The 17,021-nt window shown below is 37.5% G+C and overlaps 3 protein-coding genes across 3 annotated transcripts; 2 read left to right on the forward strand and 1 right to left on the reverse strand.

The window, feature by feature from the left end:
* Positions 1-4,521: 4,521 nt before the first annotated feature.
* On the forward strand, positions 4,522-5,526 carry LOC101293132 (transcription factor HEC2-like). Its single transcript, XM_004287983.1, has one exon. It carries the CDS (start codon positions 4,625-4,627, stop codon positions 5,375-5,377), a length of 753 nt encoding a protein of 250 aa, XP_004288031.1. The 5' UTR covers positions 4,522-4,624; the 3' UTR covers positions 5,378-5,526.
* Positions 5,527-10,336: 4,810 nt separating this feature from the next.
* On the reverse strand, positions 10,337-11,708 carry LOC101314800 (F-box protein PP2-B11-like). The gene is made up of 4 exons (XM_004289165.1): positions 11,435-11,708; positions 11,203-11,341; positions 10,927-11,104; positions 10,337-10,822 (listed from the first exon to the last, which is right to left on the reverse strand). The coding sequence occupies exons 1-4, from the start codon at positions 11,706-11,708 to the stop codon at positions 10,337-10,339; spliced, it is 1,077 nt and encodes a 358-aa protein (XP_004289213.1).
* Positions 11,709-13,891: 2,183 nt separating this feature from the next.
* On the forward strand, positions 13,892-16,875 carry LOC101315095. Its single transcript, XM_004289166.1, has 5 exons — positions 13,892-14,236; positions 14,879-15,072; positions 15,207-15,240; positions 15,869-16,491; positions 16,609-16,875. Exons 1-5 carry the CDS (start codon positions 13,927-13,929, stop codon positions 16,873-16,875), a joined length of 1,428 nt encoding a protein of 475 aa, XP_004289214.1. The 5' UTR covers positions 13,892-13,926.
* The last annotated feature ends 146 nt before the right edge of the window (positions 16,876-17,021 follow it).

Below are 17,021 nucleotides of genomic sequence, written 5' to 3' on the forward strand. Positions count from 1 at the left end.
TTTCAAATTCACAAGCTGGTACAACTGTAGAAGTACAGTAGCTATTAAACATAAATAACTAGTTATTCGATAAAACATGTCATGATAAAGATGTAGTACTTAACAATATGATCTACATGATCAAATTAAAGCTGATAAAGATGCAGTATTTGAAAATATGATCTGTAAGATCAAACTAAAGCTGATACGGATACAAAAAAAATAATATATATATATATATATATATACACAACCAACAAATGAATTGTGGAGAAGAATTGAGGTTAAGGGAGAAGACGTGCTTTCAACGATTTTAGGGTAGAAGATGTTGGAAATAATACTTCTAGTGCGATTTTTTTTTTAATAATAGATATATGTTTTGGTCATTTAGCTTACCTATAAAATCTCAATAGAAACATAAAATAATAGGGGTGTGTATTAAGAGATTAGAGGTGTGTATTTAAAATTTCTCCCGGTTTGGGCAGCGGATTGTATTCCACAGAGAAAAGCTTGTGTTGTAAGATTGAATAATTGATACCCTTTAAGCTCGTGGGCTAACTGGGCTTCCCTAAATATGACTTGTTGGATCAAGGGCAACATCATTTGGGAAGTGGGCTTCCATGGCCTATGTAAATATTGGCCCATGCATATCGCATGTATCATCATTTAGGTTTGTTTGCAGGCAGCTTACCACTTTCCTTGGTGCAGGACTGCAGGACATGGTTAACCTAGTCTTGCTGAAAACCATTGTGGATGATCAAAGAATCCTAGTCTACCAGTAGTGTGTGCATGATGTTGTTAATTCAATTAATTGAGAGCTAAATATACTGACATTAGAGTTAACTAAGATCAATAGGTGCAAAAGAAGCATGTACGTAGTTGGCATTATGTGGTTTTAGTTTTATTTCAAGCTTATCGTGGTTGCCGAAGTCAGCCTCTCTGCTGCACGCGGCGCTGGTGCTGCATTGACGTCGTTCATGGTTCAGTGATTAGGCTGTTTTCTCTCGGCCAGGTCTTTGGGCCTTGTTGGGTTGGATTTTTAGTTTTCTAGTTTAATCGTTGCCCTAATTATCTGGTGGGTTAATTTGTGTCTAGTTTTTCCACCTGAAAATATATTTGGGTCTTTGCCTGTTTAATTCTTAGTTTTTCTCTATTTGTACACTGATTGAGGTTTCTAAAATTTTAAGCAACTACTTTGACTATCAAGAAGATTTAAGTTGTGTAGGTTTGGGTCATTTTACTGGCTCTGTGTATGTTTTCATTAAGGGTTACATGTCAATTTGTTTGTACATGTAGCCACATATGTTTGCGGAAGACGCCATTTAATGTACAGTATGTGCAGAGTTCAGACTATGAATAAATAATGAAATTATTACATATTGCCGTTGTTAGTTTAAAGAAGCTGAAAATGTGGTGGAATTGATGTATTTGAGCATCTTTTTATAGTTTTAGTAACAACGAGAGACTTATGTCAATAGACCAAATGATATATTTCTTTTCTCCAATAATAATCATTTCATTATTAGAATTCTCTTTCAATGGAAGTTTCAAGTCTTGTTTTCAATGTTTTCTGACCCAAAAGAAAACCTATTGTTTTCTACAGATAATTTCTCCAATGTGCCGATAATCCAGGTTTGCCTTTGGATTCCTCTTGTTTTTGTTCTTGCCTTATGCATAAACGTGTTAGGCTGACATTGACGTATAAGTGTATTTATATCTCTGTTAACTGGTTCATGCTTATCTGAACCCTGACTTTATATATGAAGACAGGTACTGTAGCCAGTATGCCATAGACTCCATTACAGCTCCAGATTAGCATGAATGCATGATTTCAACCAAGAGCAGTGGTCCATTCTTTCATTGTTTTTATTGTCACGGTTCCCCCTCCTTCACTCTACGGAAGACCAGAAGAAATCAAAGGATTAACAAAGAAGAACAATTAATGTGACTATCCGTAACTTTACAAGTAACACATTTAACCTCGCTTCCAAGGCCATATACCACCTAGCTCATTCATTTTTTCACTCCATTATTCTCGAGTGAAATGCAATTTGACAAGAAGGGTTTTCAATATTTTAGGGTCGGACAATATATACGATGAAATGACGCCGTATGTTTTCATAAACGTTAATGAAATGCCTCAAGGAGACTCAGTTTGCCTATCCTTCACGAGTTCACGTTACTCGTATACATGATTTGTTCTATAATGTATAACACAGATTTCTTATTCTGCCACTATTCAAACTACCTCTTCCTCTCGAACAGATGAAACAAATCGTCCATAATGTTTGCAACCTACAAGGCTAATCGAGGAAGAAGGTAGTATCTATCTAGCTAGCTTTCAATCCCAAGCAATGTGAAAAATGAATGATCTCTATGACATATTCATCTCCAACCGTGTAACTTCCAATGCAGGATTGACTCTGCTGCCACAATCACCAAAAGGTGCAACTCCAAAAAGCGACTCTGCGATCCATTTCGTACTTGGCAAGCTCCACGCAGTTGAATTTCGAGGGCTCACTTAGATTCCCCTCACTGCCTAGTTTCAACAAATACGGTTCTCCAATCTCTTCTGTAGCTTTCAGTTTCTTCATCAGTAGGCACGAAAAAAACTTACCTTAGCTATAATGTTACTATCAGAAGTAAAAGCCAGACAATCTGAAAGGCTTCCAGTCCTACAGTACCTACTGGCCTCTGCATTTTAGGTGCAAGCTAGTAACTTTAAGCTTGCGGGTAAATCTCATATAGACAGAAGAGAGTGATAGCAACTACAGAATCGGGACCACTCTCTGAGCAATCTTATTATCTTGCTCTAGATTCTTCGCAGAAGTTGATAACTTGATATGATATGATATTGATAACAATTAATTTCTGTTTCGATTCCCATCTGTCCAGTCGTTTATAAACTTATGCATCATTATTGATCAATTTCATTCAGGCAAGGTAAAAATCTTAGATTCTGTATAACACAGGCAAGGTAAAAATGGTTCCCAGAATGGTCTAGTGTAAAACTCTTTAAGGGTTTTCTGGTTATGAGCTCCAGAATTCCCAGAAAGATGCCCTTGTTTATAAGTCTGGTTTGGTTACCTCGATTTGTATCTGGTTCAGTGTGACCTAGATTAGCTCCTCCTTTTGTCACATACCTTTCTTCTGTGTCAGTTCAAAGTTTGCTCATCATAATGACTTACCATGTTGATATAAACTGAAAAGGGATTGCTCAGCGTAAAGTTTTGTTGCTATTTGTTAACAAGGAAGACATTTAAGTATCGCCAGTGGCCAAATTTAGAAAAAGTGAAAGGGAAGAAGAAGCTGTACTTGCTTGGAGTCAGCGATCAGCACATCACCGTCATCTCCTAATCCTCCTAGGAGGGTGTGCCAATGGAGCAGTGAAAGATCACCGAACAGCCACAGTGACCACCAGGATAGCATAACCCCAAGGTAGAATAATATTTAGCAGTAGGTCCCGACTCACTTCACCATCTCAATGACGCCACTGACAGCGACATGTGTTCCGCCGGAATATTTCTTCTTATCTCACCGGTAACTTGTGCCGGTGACAGTCCACTAAATTTGTCGGTTAACTAATAATATTGGATGTGTCTGGAACTTTGGATGGCACGAATAGCAACACTAAGCATTGGCGTATTCAAGAGGAAGAGGTGATGATGATATTGATAATGTGTTCCGACAAATTGCTTCAAATAGATTAACAACAATGTTGCTTCGACGAACAAAAACGAACCAAGAACAATGTTGGTTAGACAAACAATAACGACTAAGAACAATGTTAATCGGGCGATTAAACGACTAAGAACAATGTTAATCGGACGAATAAAACAAGCTATTGTGTGAGCTTCTGCATCTTGTTTAGTACAAGAAATATACAAGAATATGTTATCAACTTCAACAGTTAGAATGCCGTTAATAATTGTTTCATCTGCCAAAACCCTGTTGTTCAAGTAGTCTGATATCTTAAACTTCTGGGGAGGAGTTGTTATTTTTTTCTGACACATTTCATGTGACTGTGGGGGAACCCAAGCTCATGGATCATTTCGTTTTGCAGAAAGTAAATTTCTTCTGGAAATTAAAGCAAAGACCTTTCAGTCAAAGAGGGATCATACAGTTCATGCACCTTTATTCAATTTAGTGGAAAACTCTTCAAAAGTTCACAACCATATAACAAACTCTTGCAGCATCATTGACCATTGGTTTATCAGAACTATCTCATCCAATGGTTGATCTTCAATTCATTGAGATAGCCCTACATTATGGGCGGTCTCTATCACATACATTAATGCATTCACCAATGAATTTGAGAAAGAGTTTTGTAAGGGATACATAGAATAATGGGGGCCTGAAGTTGGCTCTATATAAAGTCCTTATTCCACTTACAAGAGAAGCTTAGCCTTGCTGGGTTAATCATACTAACTTTCACTCACTATTATATTCACTTTGTTTCAACTTTTCTCCACAGCTCTCTCTCTCTCTCTCTCTCTCTCTCTCTCTCTCTCCTTATCCCTGTACTGCAAGTCTCTGCATATACATCTCATTCTCAACCAGCCCTAATCTCCCAGCGCAGCTCAGCTCCCCCATACCTCTGTTTCTCCCACTTCTTATTTCTCTCTGTCTCTCTTTCAAGCTCGCCATGGATATTGACATGCTTAAATCATCATCAGCTGGTCATGATCTCCATCATCCTCATCACCACATGGACATGATGACAGTGATGATGCAGCAGCAGAGTCCTGAGTTCTACCATAACACTCCTCCTCCCACATTTTCTGAGATAGATTTCACTTGGGGATCATCAATCAGCCCCAACAACATTGGAACCGTAGTGCCACAACCCATGTTCCATAACCCAACTTCACCTTCACAGTCACAGCCCACATTTCCAAACCCCTCATCTTCCTCGGTCTCATTCCTTAGCGGTGGTCATCCTGTCCAATCCAATCCAATCAAACATGCCGCGGCTGCTGCTGGTGCAGTGTCAATCCCCAGTTCTAATTCATACGAAAAGAGAAACTCAATGGCTGCAATGAGGGAGATGATCTTTAGGATTGCGGCAATGCAGCCGATTCAGATAGACCCCGAAGCAGTGAAGCCGCCGAAGAGGAGGAACGTGAAGATTTCGAAAGATCCACAGAGCGTGGCAGCGAGGCACCGGAGGGAGAGGATCAGCGAGAGGATTAGGATCCTGCAGAGACTTGTACCAGGTGGGACTAAAATGGACACGGCTTCGATGCTAGACGAGGCCATACATTATGTCAAGTTCTTGAAGAAGCAGGTGCAGACTTTGGAAAGAGCTGGAGCTGATAGACCAGTTGGTGTTGGTTTCATGGGGCCTCAGTTGGGGATTGCAAATTACTCAGCTGGGTCTATGCAGATGCTTAGATGATATATGATGTTGCTTTTCGATGAGTGTCATTGACTCGTTGTGTATGTTAATTTCAGCCATATGAGGGAGTGTAGAGAACTTGATTGTACTCGTTACTTGTTGATTCCTAATGTTACTTTTTCAGAAGGATTCTAATGTATGCATGATTTCATATATTGCATTGGCAGAATGTACATCCATGCAAACACTATTCACAAAAAATCCCAACTTCAACTTTCAAACATAACTAATCTTTGCCACACAAAAAAAAAACACAAATGAAAACAACAATAAAGTGAATCCTGGACAAATTAAACAAACGAAAGAATTCTAAGTGGTTCGTCTAAACTGTTCCAGACAGTTAGGCAAACGAAAGAAAAGTGTTGTAAGTTGTAAAGTTTGGATGAATACAACTTCATCAAAGGATCGGGATCATTAGGGCGTATCATGAAGTAGTGAAGTAAGTTTTTCATAACAGTTTCTATTTGTGACGATGACTAACAATAGATTTGTCGAAGGAATGAAAGTGACACAAGAAAATACCACTTTTAAATTAGTGGATACCTCCTGTGTTAAAACTCTATATTTCGTGATGGTGATGGTGATGGTTAAGTTAGGGAAAATACCGATGGTATATACGTTTAGTGATGGGACACCACGCTCTTGCCGGTGTTTATCATAGTATTAGAGTAGGCTATTCGATATTATCACGTCACCTCTTGGGCTCATGCCACATGTCGCTCTACCTTGTCTTGTCAGAGTTATCTGCATATTGCCTGCCCATCATATTTCTTGATTTGTCACTTCTCAACAAGACTTGAAAAGACGTGACCGTTAGAAAAAAAAAAAAGTAATCTCGCACATTAGGCATAAAAAAAGCCTAACACTATTCATTAATCACATGGGATTTTAATTTTACTATATAAAATAACTATATCTTGTCATCTCTAAGTGTCTCGTGTCTAATGAGAAAATGACACTCGGCAGATCAACTACTAAAATATATCTAAGTTTACATAAAAAGAGCCTCACATTTTAATTTCAAAATGGAACCTTAAATATTTTGAGGCCGCGTTCTCACTTCACATATTTACGGACGTCCAAACATGATCTGGCTTATATATAGACGAGGTCCTTCCTCTAAACATGACATTGGATATGTTTTTTTTTAATGAATTTGGATGACTGAGATTAAGTCAAAGAATTTAACACTTTATGTCAAACCTAAACAGTTCAAAGTCATTAAAAATGAATTGAAGTATTTTTTTTAATTAGGTAAATAACTCAAATATTACAACTTCGTGAGTTGAACTCACGACTTCCCATTTACTAAAAAGAGACTATGCCACTGGACCAAATGGTACTGGGTGAAGTTTTGAATGCCTAAACGATTACCAAATTATCTTAAAATTTTACATAAGTGAACTAATCATATATATAAACATAAAATCTGAATCATGGAGATGCAAAAATTTGATTTGAAAGTTTGTGTAATGCCCTATCCCTTAAAATGGCCAAAAATAAGGACCCCTATATATACATATGGTGGGTCCGTGGATGTGTTGCGCCCTACCAATAATTTTCATATTTCCTTTTTTGTTGAGATTTTTCTTCTTGTCCAGCTTAATGATTTTCATTTGGTTAGATTTCTTCACAAAATATTTCTTTTTTATTAGATTGTTAACATTTATATATTTTGTATTTTGAGGGTGGTCCTATTTTCCTTCTTTTGTACTATTTTCTTTCTATCATATACTAAAAAGATTCAAAGGAGGTAACCAAGGTGCCCTGCTATCTCAATCCTAATAAAAAAGATTTAAAAGAAGGAGACAAACGAACATCTCTCCTATATAACTTGTTTTGGGGTTGCATTTTTTTTTATTCAAAAAAGTTGTTTCATTTCATCGAAAGTAGAAGTTACATCATGAATGGATCTACTGCCTTGCGTACAAAGGGCAAACAATATTGTATGATTCACGTAGGGTAACACCCTCCTTACACATTTCTGGATCACTTAATAACACAAGTGAGTCTACAATCCAATAAGAAATAGATCATAGGCAATTATTTTTAACAATGGATGGGTAATAACACAAATTTAAAGACCTATAATCTATGAGAAAACATAGATCATGGGCAAGTTCATGGGAATAAAAAAAAAATTTAAAACATCCCATGATTTTAGGGTTAGGAGGTTTAGGCACTTTCACAAAACTTGGTTTCTGCTCTTCCTTGTTTAACTCTAGCTTCGACTTCGGCCATTCTTGGATATGTATTTCGGGTACCTAAATTCGATTGCAAAGCTTTTTCATGTGATGCGCACACGAGATGCTAGCATAGATGTTCACAACACCTTCTAGCTCACAAAAACGTGAGAGGTTACGAACGACTTAATTGTGTCGTTGATGGAGGACGACGTCTTGGACGAGGATGCGTTGGTCTTCTTCGAGAACGAGGAGTAGGTCATCGCTTGATTGATTCAAGGACAGAAGAGTTTGGTAGCTATATTGTGGTAGTATTTAGCAGGCTATCTTCTCCTACGTTCTTTTGGTTGTATTGGTGCGCTCTATCCTCCCTCTTAAACTATTACAAACGTGTTGATATCACTTATTATACAAATTAAAACAAGTAGATGCCCAACATACATATACTAATTCTTGCAACTCACATAAGGCTGTGGAATTTCATTGACCTAATGCATAAGTTTTTAGTTATATAGGAAGTGGATATAATTTTTATCTGACTCGGTCTCCATCCAATTTTTCATTATCCCTTACCACTTGGTAATCTAAGGACTCAAGGGACGTGTGCGACTTTGAAGGGAATTTACATGTCACTGTAAATGCGAAGTGAAATTCTCACATTTGGCGTACGATTCTTTGGAAATAACATTCATTCATTCCAGAGATCAAATGCATTTCAAGTGTTTTACGTTTCAGGTTGAGAAATGACGAATGTTGATTATCATTCATCACTTATGAATACTACCTTGAGCCGGCCCCCCTACGCTCTCACATTACCAAGCCAAGGTAGTATGTGTTTCTCTATCAACTCTTATTTTACTGCCATTGGTTCGATCTAACTAAACCAATATGCATTGGATTCCAATCATAACAACAACAACAACAACAAACAAGGGTACCATCAACTGATCAAGTATAGTAAGCAATCATTCTGCACCGACCCCCTTATAAGAGTCCCAGATCTCCACCCACCTAGAGGAAACAAAAGAATGAAACTCACATTTCTCTTAAGAAAAAAAAAAAATTAAACAGAATTGAGTCTGGCTCTTACACTAGAGGTGGGTGGTAGGTTGCCTCCCAAGGCAGGGTCGAGTAATGGATGTGTTCATGTCTCAAGGATCATGCCTCACTAAAATCCATTCATCTTATCTTGCTATAGCTATCCCAATTCAATTATGCAAAGCAAAGCATAAAACAAAAGAAAGAAGAAGAAATTTTGAGTGAATAGAGAGAGAGAAGAACAATGGTCAAAGTGCATCTTTATATCTCATATACATCCATGTGAGATAGTTTACTAACTTTCCAACATCTAAAAGAAGCTTTCATTATTAGAAAATAGATAGGAGCAAGGTGCCAAGACCCCTTTTCATAAATCCATGAAATGTATCGACTCTTCCAACCCCCGCAACAAGTGCATTGTATCCCTTCTTCTGACACTTTCTTCTATTATCATTCTAGCTATCATTTTCCATAGTCCCATCTACTCCCTCTCTCCATCCTCTTTCTTAACATGAAATCCATCATCAAACTCGATCATTTTCATTTGTTAGCTAACAATATATGAACAAACTGTTCCTTAGGTAATTTGATAATCGGATGCCAAACTATCTAATCATACATGCACGAACCCGCAAGTGAGTCTCTCGCTTCACAAAACACCGATGAAACGCGCGCCTCAAAACAATATAGGTTGTGTATTCATCTCTCCATGAAGAAAAAATCTTAGATTGCCCGGGCCAAAAACAACATTCTAGAATTGTTTTATGGATTCAAATGGTAATCAACCAGTTGACCAAGTTATAGAGTGGATATAAGCCTGCACACACAAGTCCGTGAAGCTCCTCATTTTATTTGGTTTATAAACTGGAAGTGCACTGAAGAGGACTATAAATGAAGATAAGGTGGTGTGATCGATCGTGTGAGCATTTAACAAGGGAATTGTTTGATGATAGTCACTATATTAAAATCTGCACGAAACTAATGCTATACATATATGGTATATATGCTACAAAATATATGAATGCAGACAATAAAATGGTTGGATGGATTGGATTTTGGCTGGAATACGTACGTAGCTAGCCAATTTAAAACGGGAGGGGGCAGGTGGAGCACGCGTATCCAATATTTTGGTACCAAAATCCTCTGGTTTTTCTTCTTCTTCTTCTTCTTCGTCTTCGATCTCTTTTATGTTGGAAGATGACAATTCATAGGCATGTCTCTTATGCAAGGTGGGATGTATTAGGATGATCTATGATAGATCTCATGTATACAGATCGATCAAAGTAAAAACATTCATCTAGAACTTTGAATGCAGGCTTCATTCTAAAGCCAGAACTCAATTTATCTCTTTTGCCACCATGTAATTGTGAGTTTATGGTGGCAACCTTTCTGATTTCTACTGTGTTTTGAGGCAATAATACATCAATTTTAAGTTTTTTTTTTCCTTTTGATCTTGCAATGCTTCGATGGAGATCTTAATTTGCAGAAGAATTTGCCATCACTCTATTGAGGTACTAAGATGTATAACTTGTTATTAGCTGGCAGGTATTACCTCTCATTTGTTGTCTTTTATTACTCGTATTTCTTACGTAGTAGAGTAGAGGTATTGTCGTCGCAAATTTTTTTACCCTACATTTGATCTTTGAGTAAAAACCTCAAACAGTACCTCAACTATTCTAAATTATCAATTAAAGTTCAAGTAAAAGGTTAAAAAATTGAAAGCAAGTAATAAAATTTATCAATTTGTCAAATGCATCGTAGAATCTTCGGTTGAGCACACCCACATTGGTAAGAGGAATGCAAATTGCAAAACTAATATTAAGAACGTCAGAGACGAGGAATATAGGACCCAATAAGAGTAAGATTGGGCCCTTTTGTTCCAAGATCTGGCCCAAGAAGATCGCCAATTTTGCCTTGGATCCGGCCTTTCTCCAAAATAGGGTCTGATCTCAATCCCTTGAACAATGAGACCACCCTTGAAGGCACCACAACTATTTTCCTTGCAAGACATCTTTAGCAACTCCTCATCTCTTTCATAACAGAATTCACCCAGCTCAATCTCCAACCAGCCATCCTTTCTTTGCTTTGGATATGGAGCTTCATCGATTTCTCGAGGCTGCCACGCTTGCATACCCAAAATGCATTGCCAGTAGTGTCTCTTTTTCTCTCGGTCCAAAACCACAAACTGCTCATTGGCTTCTATTCCCACTGTTGTTGGATTCAACTGCAGGTAATTAGTGTAACTAAACTTAACTGCTTTCCAAAATTATGCCTTTGTAGTCACTTTTTCTCTATAAAGCTTCAAAAAAAGTTTCACTTAGAATTTACCTTATAAGACTTTTTTACTTTGACCTTCACAGGTTGTCCTCTAAATCCATAAGCTTGCTCAGTTAACTTGAAGACAAGGTAAGCTTTATATAGGGTTGATGGGGACAGAATCCATGTAGCAATTTTCCCAGTGATTTCGAGCCACAAAAAATCGACAAGCTCAGCCACCTCCCCAAATCTGTTTAGTTTTACACTTTTACTTTCACTTAAAGAAATCTTAAACTTCATCTGGATAATCCAGACACTTAGGGTGAACTAATTCAAGTATTTACAGACCTGGAGTCGGGTAGAGAAATCCATCTCCAAAAATGAGTAGTACGGGACCCAAGTATCTGAAGGGCCCTGGCAGATATCATATAGCATTTTTTCCCGCTCCCCTTGTCCAGGGAAAAGCTCTTCATGATGTCAAAGAGAAATTGAGAATCATAAGATAATTAACAAAGAAGGCCAAACTAATAACAAAGAACTAAAAAGTGCAGGTGTCGTGAACTTACTATATTTCCTGTGCTGATTGGATTGTCACAGAGACGAAGGTACAGCTCCTTCTTGGATTTGATCCAAGAAACTGAAGAGGAAGACACAGAACAGGATATGATCGTACGTATATCAGTGGGAAGAAACTTGTCCCAGACTGTGTCACATTCTGCGGCCGACCTGAAAATCTTGGACACCGAGGACAGCCTGCATGCATCTCGTGGTGTTGTGAATGAGATGATGTTGGCTATGCACCCTTCCGGCAACGCCTGCAGATCCAGCACTTCTCCGGTCGCGCAGGCGACCATTTTTTCTTCTGCGCTCCAGCTAATTCTCACCTTCGTTAAGCTCACGGATTTTCTGTACTTTTATTGTGTGCCTATATGTACAGGCAGTCCGTTTGTTACTAAGTTCTGTTTTGTTTGTTTATGAAATGGAAGGAGGGATCGATCATTGCTAGACTGAATTCTTAGTCGTATGTTCACATAGTTTTGATTCCTTTACTAGAATATATAACATTGTGAAACAAACTAATAGTTAAGTGTAAAAATTTGGCCTGCATGCATGTCACCGTGAATCCTTGATTAATTACTTGAACGTGCATGGCATTGTGCTATATTGCTCACACTCTCCATTGAGCAAACAGATCTAAAGCATCTCAAACTCTAGATGTTACAATGATTCTGGCATATAATGTGATGGGCACAACATTCAAATAATCATTAAATCATATATCATGTTCGTTTTTATTTATTAGATGAGACTGGCAGATTAGTTTGTTTCATTCCATCAAATTAGTATTTCTCATGATCCGTGGCTATTGTCAAGAACTCTTTGATGACTTGATTTCGTTAGAATTCCGCTATTCATGAATTCATGATGTAGCAATTGTCCTACTAAAATAAAAGCATGTGGCTATATATATGGTACATCATTGTGTGCATGTTTAACATTTTCTCCATTTTGTGCCATTTTTACCCTGAAAAACGTTAATATAACGTTTGGTATATATCATCTTCACGTACATATTCTCTCACATTCAATTCATGATCAATTAAAATTAGCAATGAGATTAAGATCTATCTATGTCCTGTTGGGTCTGACCTCAATCCCTTGAACAAGTGAGGCCATGCACCCTTAACAAAAGCACCGTTGATCTCCGAACAACAGTCATCTCCAACTCCTCATCTTCTTCTTCTTCGTCTTCGTCTCCCCGGCCCTTTGTACTCTTTACCAACCGTCGATCAGCTCAGCTCCCTCCTTAATTGACTACCTTTAACTGATCATGGACTTGTCTATGTGTGTGTATAGACTTGCTTACAAGATTCAAAATGATACATAATCATTAAAGGACTATATGTAGGCATAATTGAGGCCTCATCAATATAATTAGCTAGGATGGTGCAAGTCCCTTACGTTATTTTCGTTGTCAATCATTTTCAAGTGAGAGTAATTATTCTCTGTACCTGGAACACCACGTGGCACTGCCAGGTGTTATACCCGGCTAATCATATAACTCAGATTCATGTGGGGACCAGCACGGGATGAAAAAAAAAAGTAATTAAATACACCAATCAGAAATAAGGATAAAACACGTGGACCAATAAGATTAAAGGAGAACATAAAACAGGTGATGTTCCGGGTACAAATAATAATTTCCATTCACGTGAATAACATTAGTATTGATGAATATTAATTCCTAAATATCCAAGACTAGATCAACGCTTATAGCTAACCTCACCTATAATTAAGCACGATTATATATTCATTTGGTGTTATATAAGTGATGATATAGAAAACAAGCTAGTGATATGAAGAAAGAAATGTGAAGGATTTGGAATCATTCAAAGTATGGGACATTATTGGTGTGGGAGCATATAGCATATTGCATATGTTCCCCTTCTTTATTCACGCTTGTGTAAAACGACATATATCTTTATCCCGTCACATCCTGAAAAACAAGACTGCGCCATTCTGAGCTTGTATGCATGTGGCTGTGCGTCTCTCTTAGTCTAATCTGTGATTAGCCATTTTCGAAGAAACCTCTGGGGCTCTGCTGGTAAGTTCTAGCATGTTTTGCACGTAGTGAAAATGAAAAACGAGCTCTAAAGTTGCGGGATTAATCATTCAAGATCAGAAAGGTTTACAAAAGTATATGCAAGCATACAGGGTTATATGGTTAACAAAGTTTTAGATCACAAAAACCATAATAGTAAGTCTAAACATCATAAAGCTAAGTATGAACTTGACGCGTCAAATGTGAGTCTTTGCGCAGACTTACTATTTGATTGATTTCATATAGCAACCATGGATGCTCAAATAGTCTCTCCCAAAAAAAAAAAAAAAAAAACAGACAAAGACAAAGCAAGCAGCAATTATTTTATAGAATAATTGAATCCCTTCACTGACCAAGCAATCGAGCTTAATTTAGGTATAAATAGACTCTAACCTGGTTTCATTACATATCAGATAAACTCAACCAAACAGAGTAGTGAGTAGTCCGAAATTCTTCCTCTCACATTAGCCATGGCTGCTTGTAACAAGAATTTCTCCAGCAGTTATATGCTACTGGAACCCCATGATGTGGGATTCTTTGATCTGATTCACATCTTGTTCTCCAATAACTTGGAGCACAGAAAGTTCGTAGACTCCTCCGATGACAAAGAATATGACTTTCAGCGCAGATGGCTCATATTTCTGTCAATTGTGGTGCAAAAGCTGCTGCAGTTTGTATCGAAGCCAATGGCAGTTATCGGCTGGGCAATCGAAATGTTCTTGAACTTTTTGTCACTTAATGTATGCAGCTTGCGTGGACTGCTCCTAAATCTTTCGCAAGGTATTTAATTTCTATTGCTTCCTATCTAATTCTCATCTATGCATGCAACCATTTATGATTGTTGAATATATATCAATTACTCCCATAAGTAGACGTAAAGCATTTACCTTAATATCAATTACTAGCTCAATTAGCACTAAGTGAACTGGCATGGCTAGTAAGCCCCAGATCGCCGGATACTTGAGACGAACACCGATAACTAAACACGTCGTTGAAATTTTCATTTCTATACGGCCGCAGAAGCTGGACGCCGGCGGCGCGCCTCCATAAGAGAGAGAATAAAGAGGTCGCAGTTGGTATGCATTTGGAAGTAAATACTTTCGTTTTATTCTTGTTTGAATTAATGGTATACGTCCAGGACTCGGGGAAAACAAATTGTCTTTTAGTCTATATCAAGTAAAAGAGAGATTAATAAACGTACGCAGTTGTCGGAAGCCACTAAATTATTGTAGTGGTTGTGATGAACTGTCTTATTCCTTTTGTTCCAGTTTGCTGTTATGTTATGATCAACGAACTGTTCATACTTTATATAAAGTGTGAACCATGATGCAGATAGAAAATTAATGCATGATTATTTATGTATTAGACTAATTAATTATACAATGGAGATTAATTACTTGGATAATGATTATTGGCACGCAGGCAAGATTAGCATACCAGATAACACCTCAGGAACATACTTGTCGTTTATTGGACATCTGGATAAGCGAGTAAGGTTAGACAGTAGAATCAAACCTGGAGATTGCAGATATAATGCAGCACTCAGTATGATGGCTTCTAAACTTTCATATGAGAACCACGCCTGCATCAAAACTACAGTCGAAGATCACTGGAAGGTATCAAATAAATTACTTTCAACTTCAACTGCGTCTAATTACTCCATTAGAAACTAATTATAATGGTAAATATTAGATTAAATTCTAAAACTCATGACTATTTTTTTGTATTTTTTGTTTTCAAACTCTGGCAGATGGAGTTCGTGGGCTTTTACGATTTCTGGAACGGTAAGAAGCATCCAAACCCGAGACCGAGAATTATAACATTTGCATATACTCAATAATGTCAGGAGTCAGAACACACAAAAATATATAATGTTAAAGATTCAGATTAACAGTCTATATATATATGATACATACATGTATCCCATACCTTCATTTACCACTAACTGGATAAGAATTACTATTTATTTGAACCAAATTTACAACATTGACAATGAATTTACCACATTTATTTTACATATTTACATATAATTGAACTAAGTTAACAATTTGTTCGTAAACTTGTAAAAAGTCATAGATTAGGTAATTACCAGTAATAGAACTAAATTACTTAAGTTATGATTCAGTTTACTTCATTGACAACAAAGTTGTTGTTATATCAGTAAATATGGGTATTACATACATATAGGTACCTAAGAAAATTCTTATATATATAATGTTAATTAAAATATGATTATGAAAATGGTCAATTGTCCAGTACCGTTTAGTCTAGTGTCATAATTCTCTCCTTATATGTGAGAGGTCGTGAGTTTGACTCACAGTATTGTAGAACATTAATTATGTATTTGATCAAAGGAAAAAAAAGGTCAATTAATTTGAGACTAAACTGATTATTATTTTGCTTAATTTGCAGAGTATCAAGGAAAAGCTACAACTCAAGCCTTTATGCTCCGGGACAGATCTAGTGATGACCATGACACCATTGTTGTTGCCTTTAGAGGAACTGAACCCTTTGATGCAGATGCATGGTGCTCCGACTTTGATATTTCGTGGTACGAGCTTGAAGGAGGAGTTAATGGAAGGATTCATGGGGGCTTCATGAAAGCTCTGGGTTTACAGAAGAATGTCGGTTGGCCAAAGAATATAGATCAAGATGATAAGCACCCATTAGCTTACTATGCTATTAGGGACATGCTGAAAAAGCTTCTGAGTGAAAATGATAAGGCGAGATACGTCATAACAGGTCACAGTTTAGGTGGAGCGTTAGCGATTCTCTTCCCTGCAATTCTGGCATTGCACGAGGAAAACGAGCTGTTGGAGAAAATGGAAGGAGTTTATACATTTGGGCAGCCTAGGGTTGGTGACAAGGAATTTGGGCAGTACATGGAAAATGAAGTATTGACAGAGCACAATGTTAGGTACTTTAGGTTTGTTTATAGTAATGATATGGTGCCCAGGTTGCCCTATGATGACAAGGCCCTCATGTTCAAGCACTTCGGGACCTGCCTCTACTATAACAGAAACTATGAAGCACAGGTATGCATGCAGTTTCTTTTTCTCTTATCAATCACATTACTATAATGAAAATTATGAAATTAAAGGTCTGTCTGAGAATTCTTCTTCTCATTATAGCTCATGTTCTTAATGATGCAGATTCTTCCAGAAGAGCCAAACAAGAATTACTTCTCCCTGTGGGTGCAAATGCCTATGATGGTGAATGCATTTTATGAGCTGACAAGAAGCTTCACACTTCCACGAAAGCATGGACCTGACTACGTCGAAGGGTACTTCTTCAGATTGTTTAGGCTAACTGGTTTGCTAATGCCAGGGGCACCAGCACATTGTCCCCAAGACTATGTGAACTTAACCAGATTGGGACCTCCAGATGTGTTAGTCTCCCCTAAGCCCAAGCAACAGTGAGACCAAACAAAACGAAATTATATACATGTATTGCCTACCATTTAATTGTAATCTGCAGCCTCCTTAATATTTATATGTATTATGCTGGTCTAGCTCTGAGAGTGAAATTTAAGTTATATGATTGTTTCCGTGATGTACAATTGCTG

Source organism: Fragaria vesca, linkage group LG1 (genome assembly GCF_000184155.1).
Source record: "Fragaria vesca subsp. vesca linkage group LG1, FraVesHawaii_1.0, whole genome shotgun sequence".
NCBI classification, from domain to species: Eukaryota; Viridiplantae; Streptophyta; class Magnoliopsida; order Rosales; family Rosaceae; genus Fragaria; species Fragaria vesca.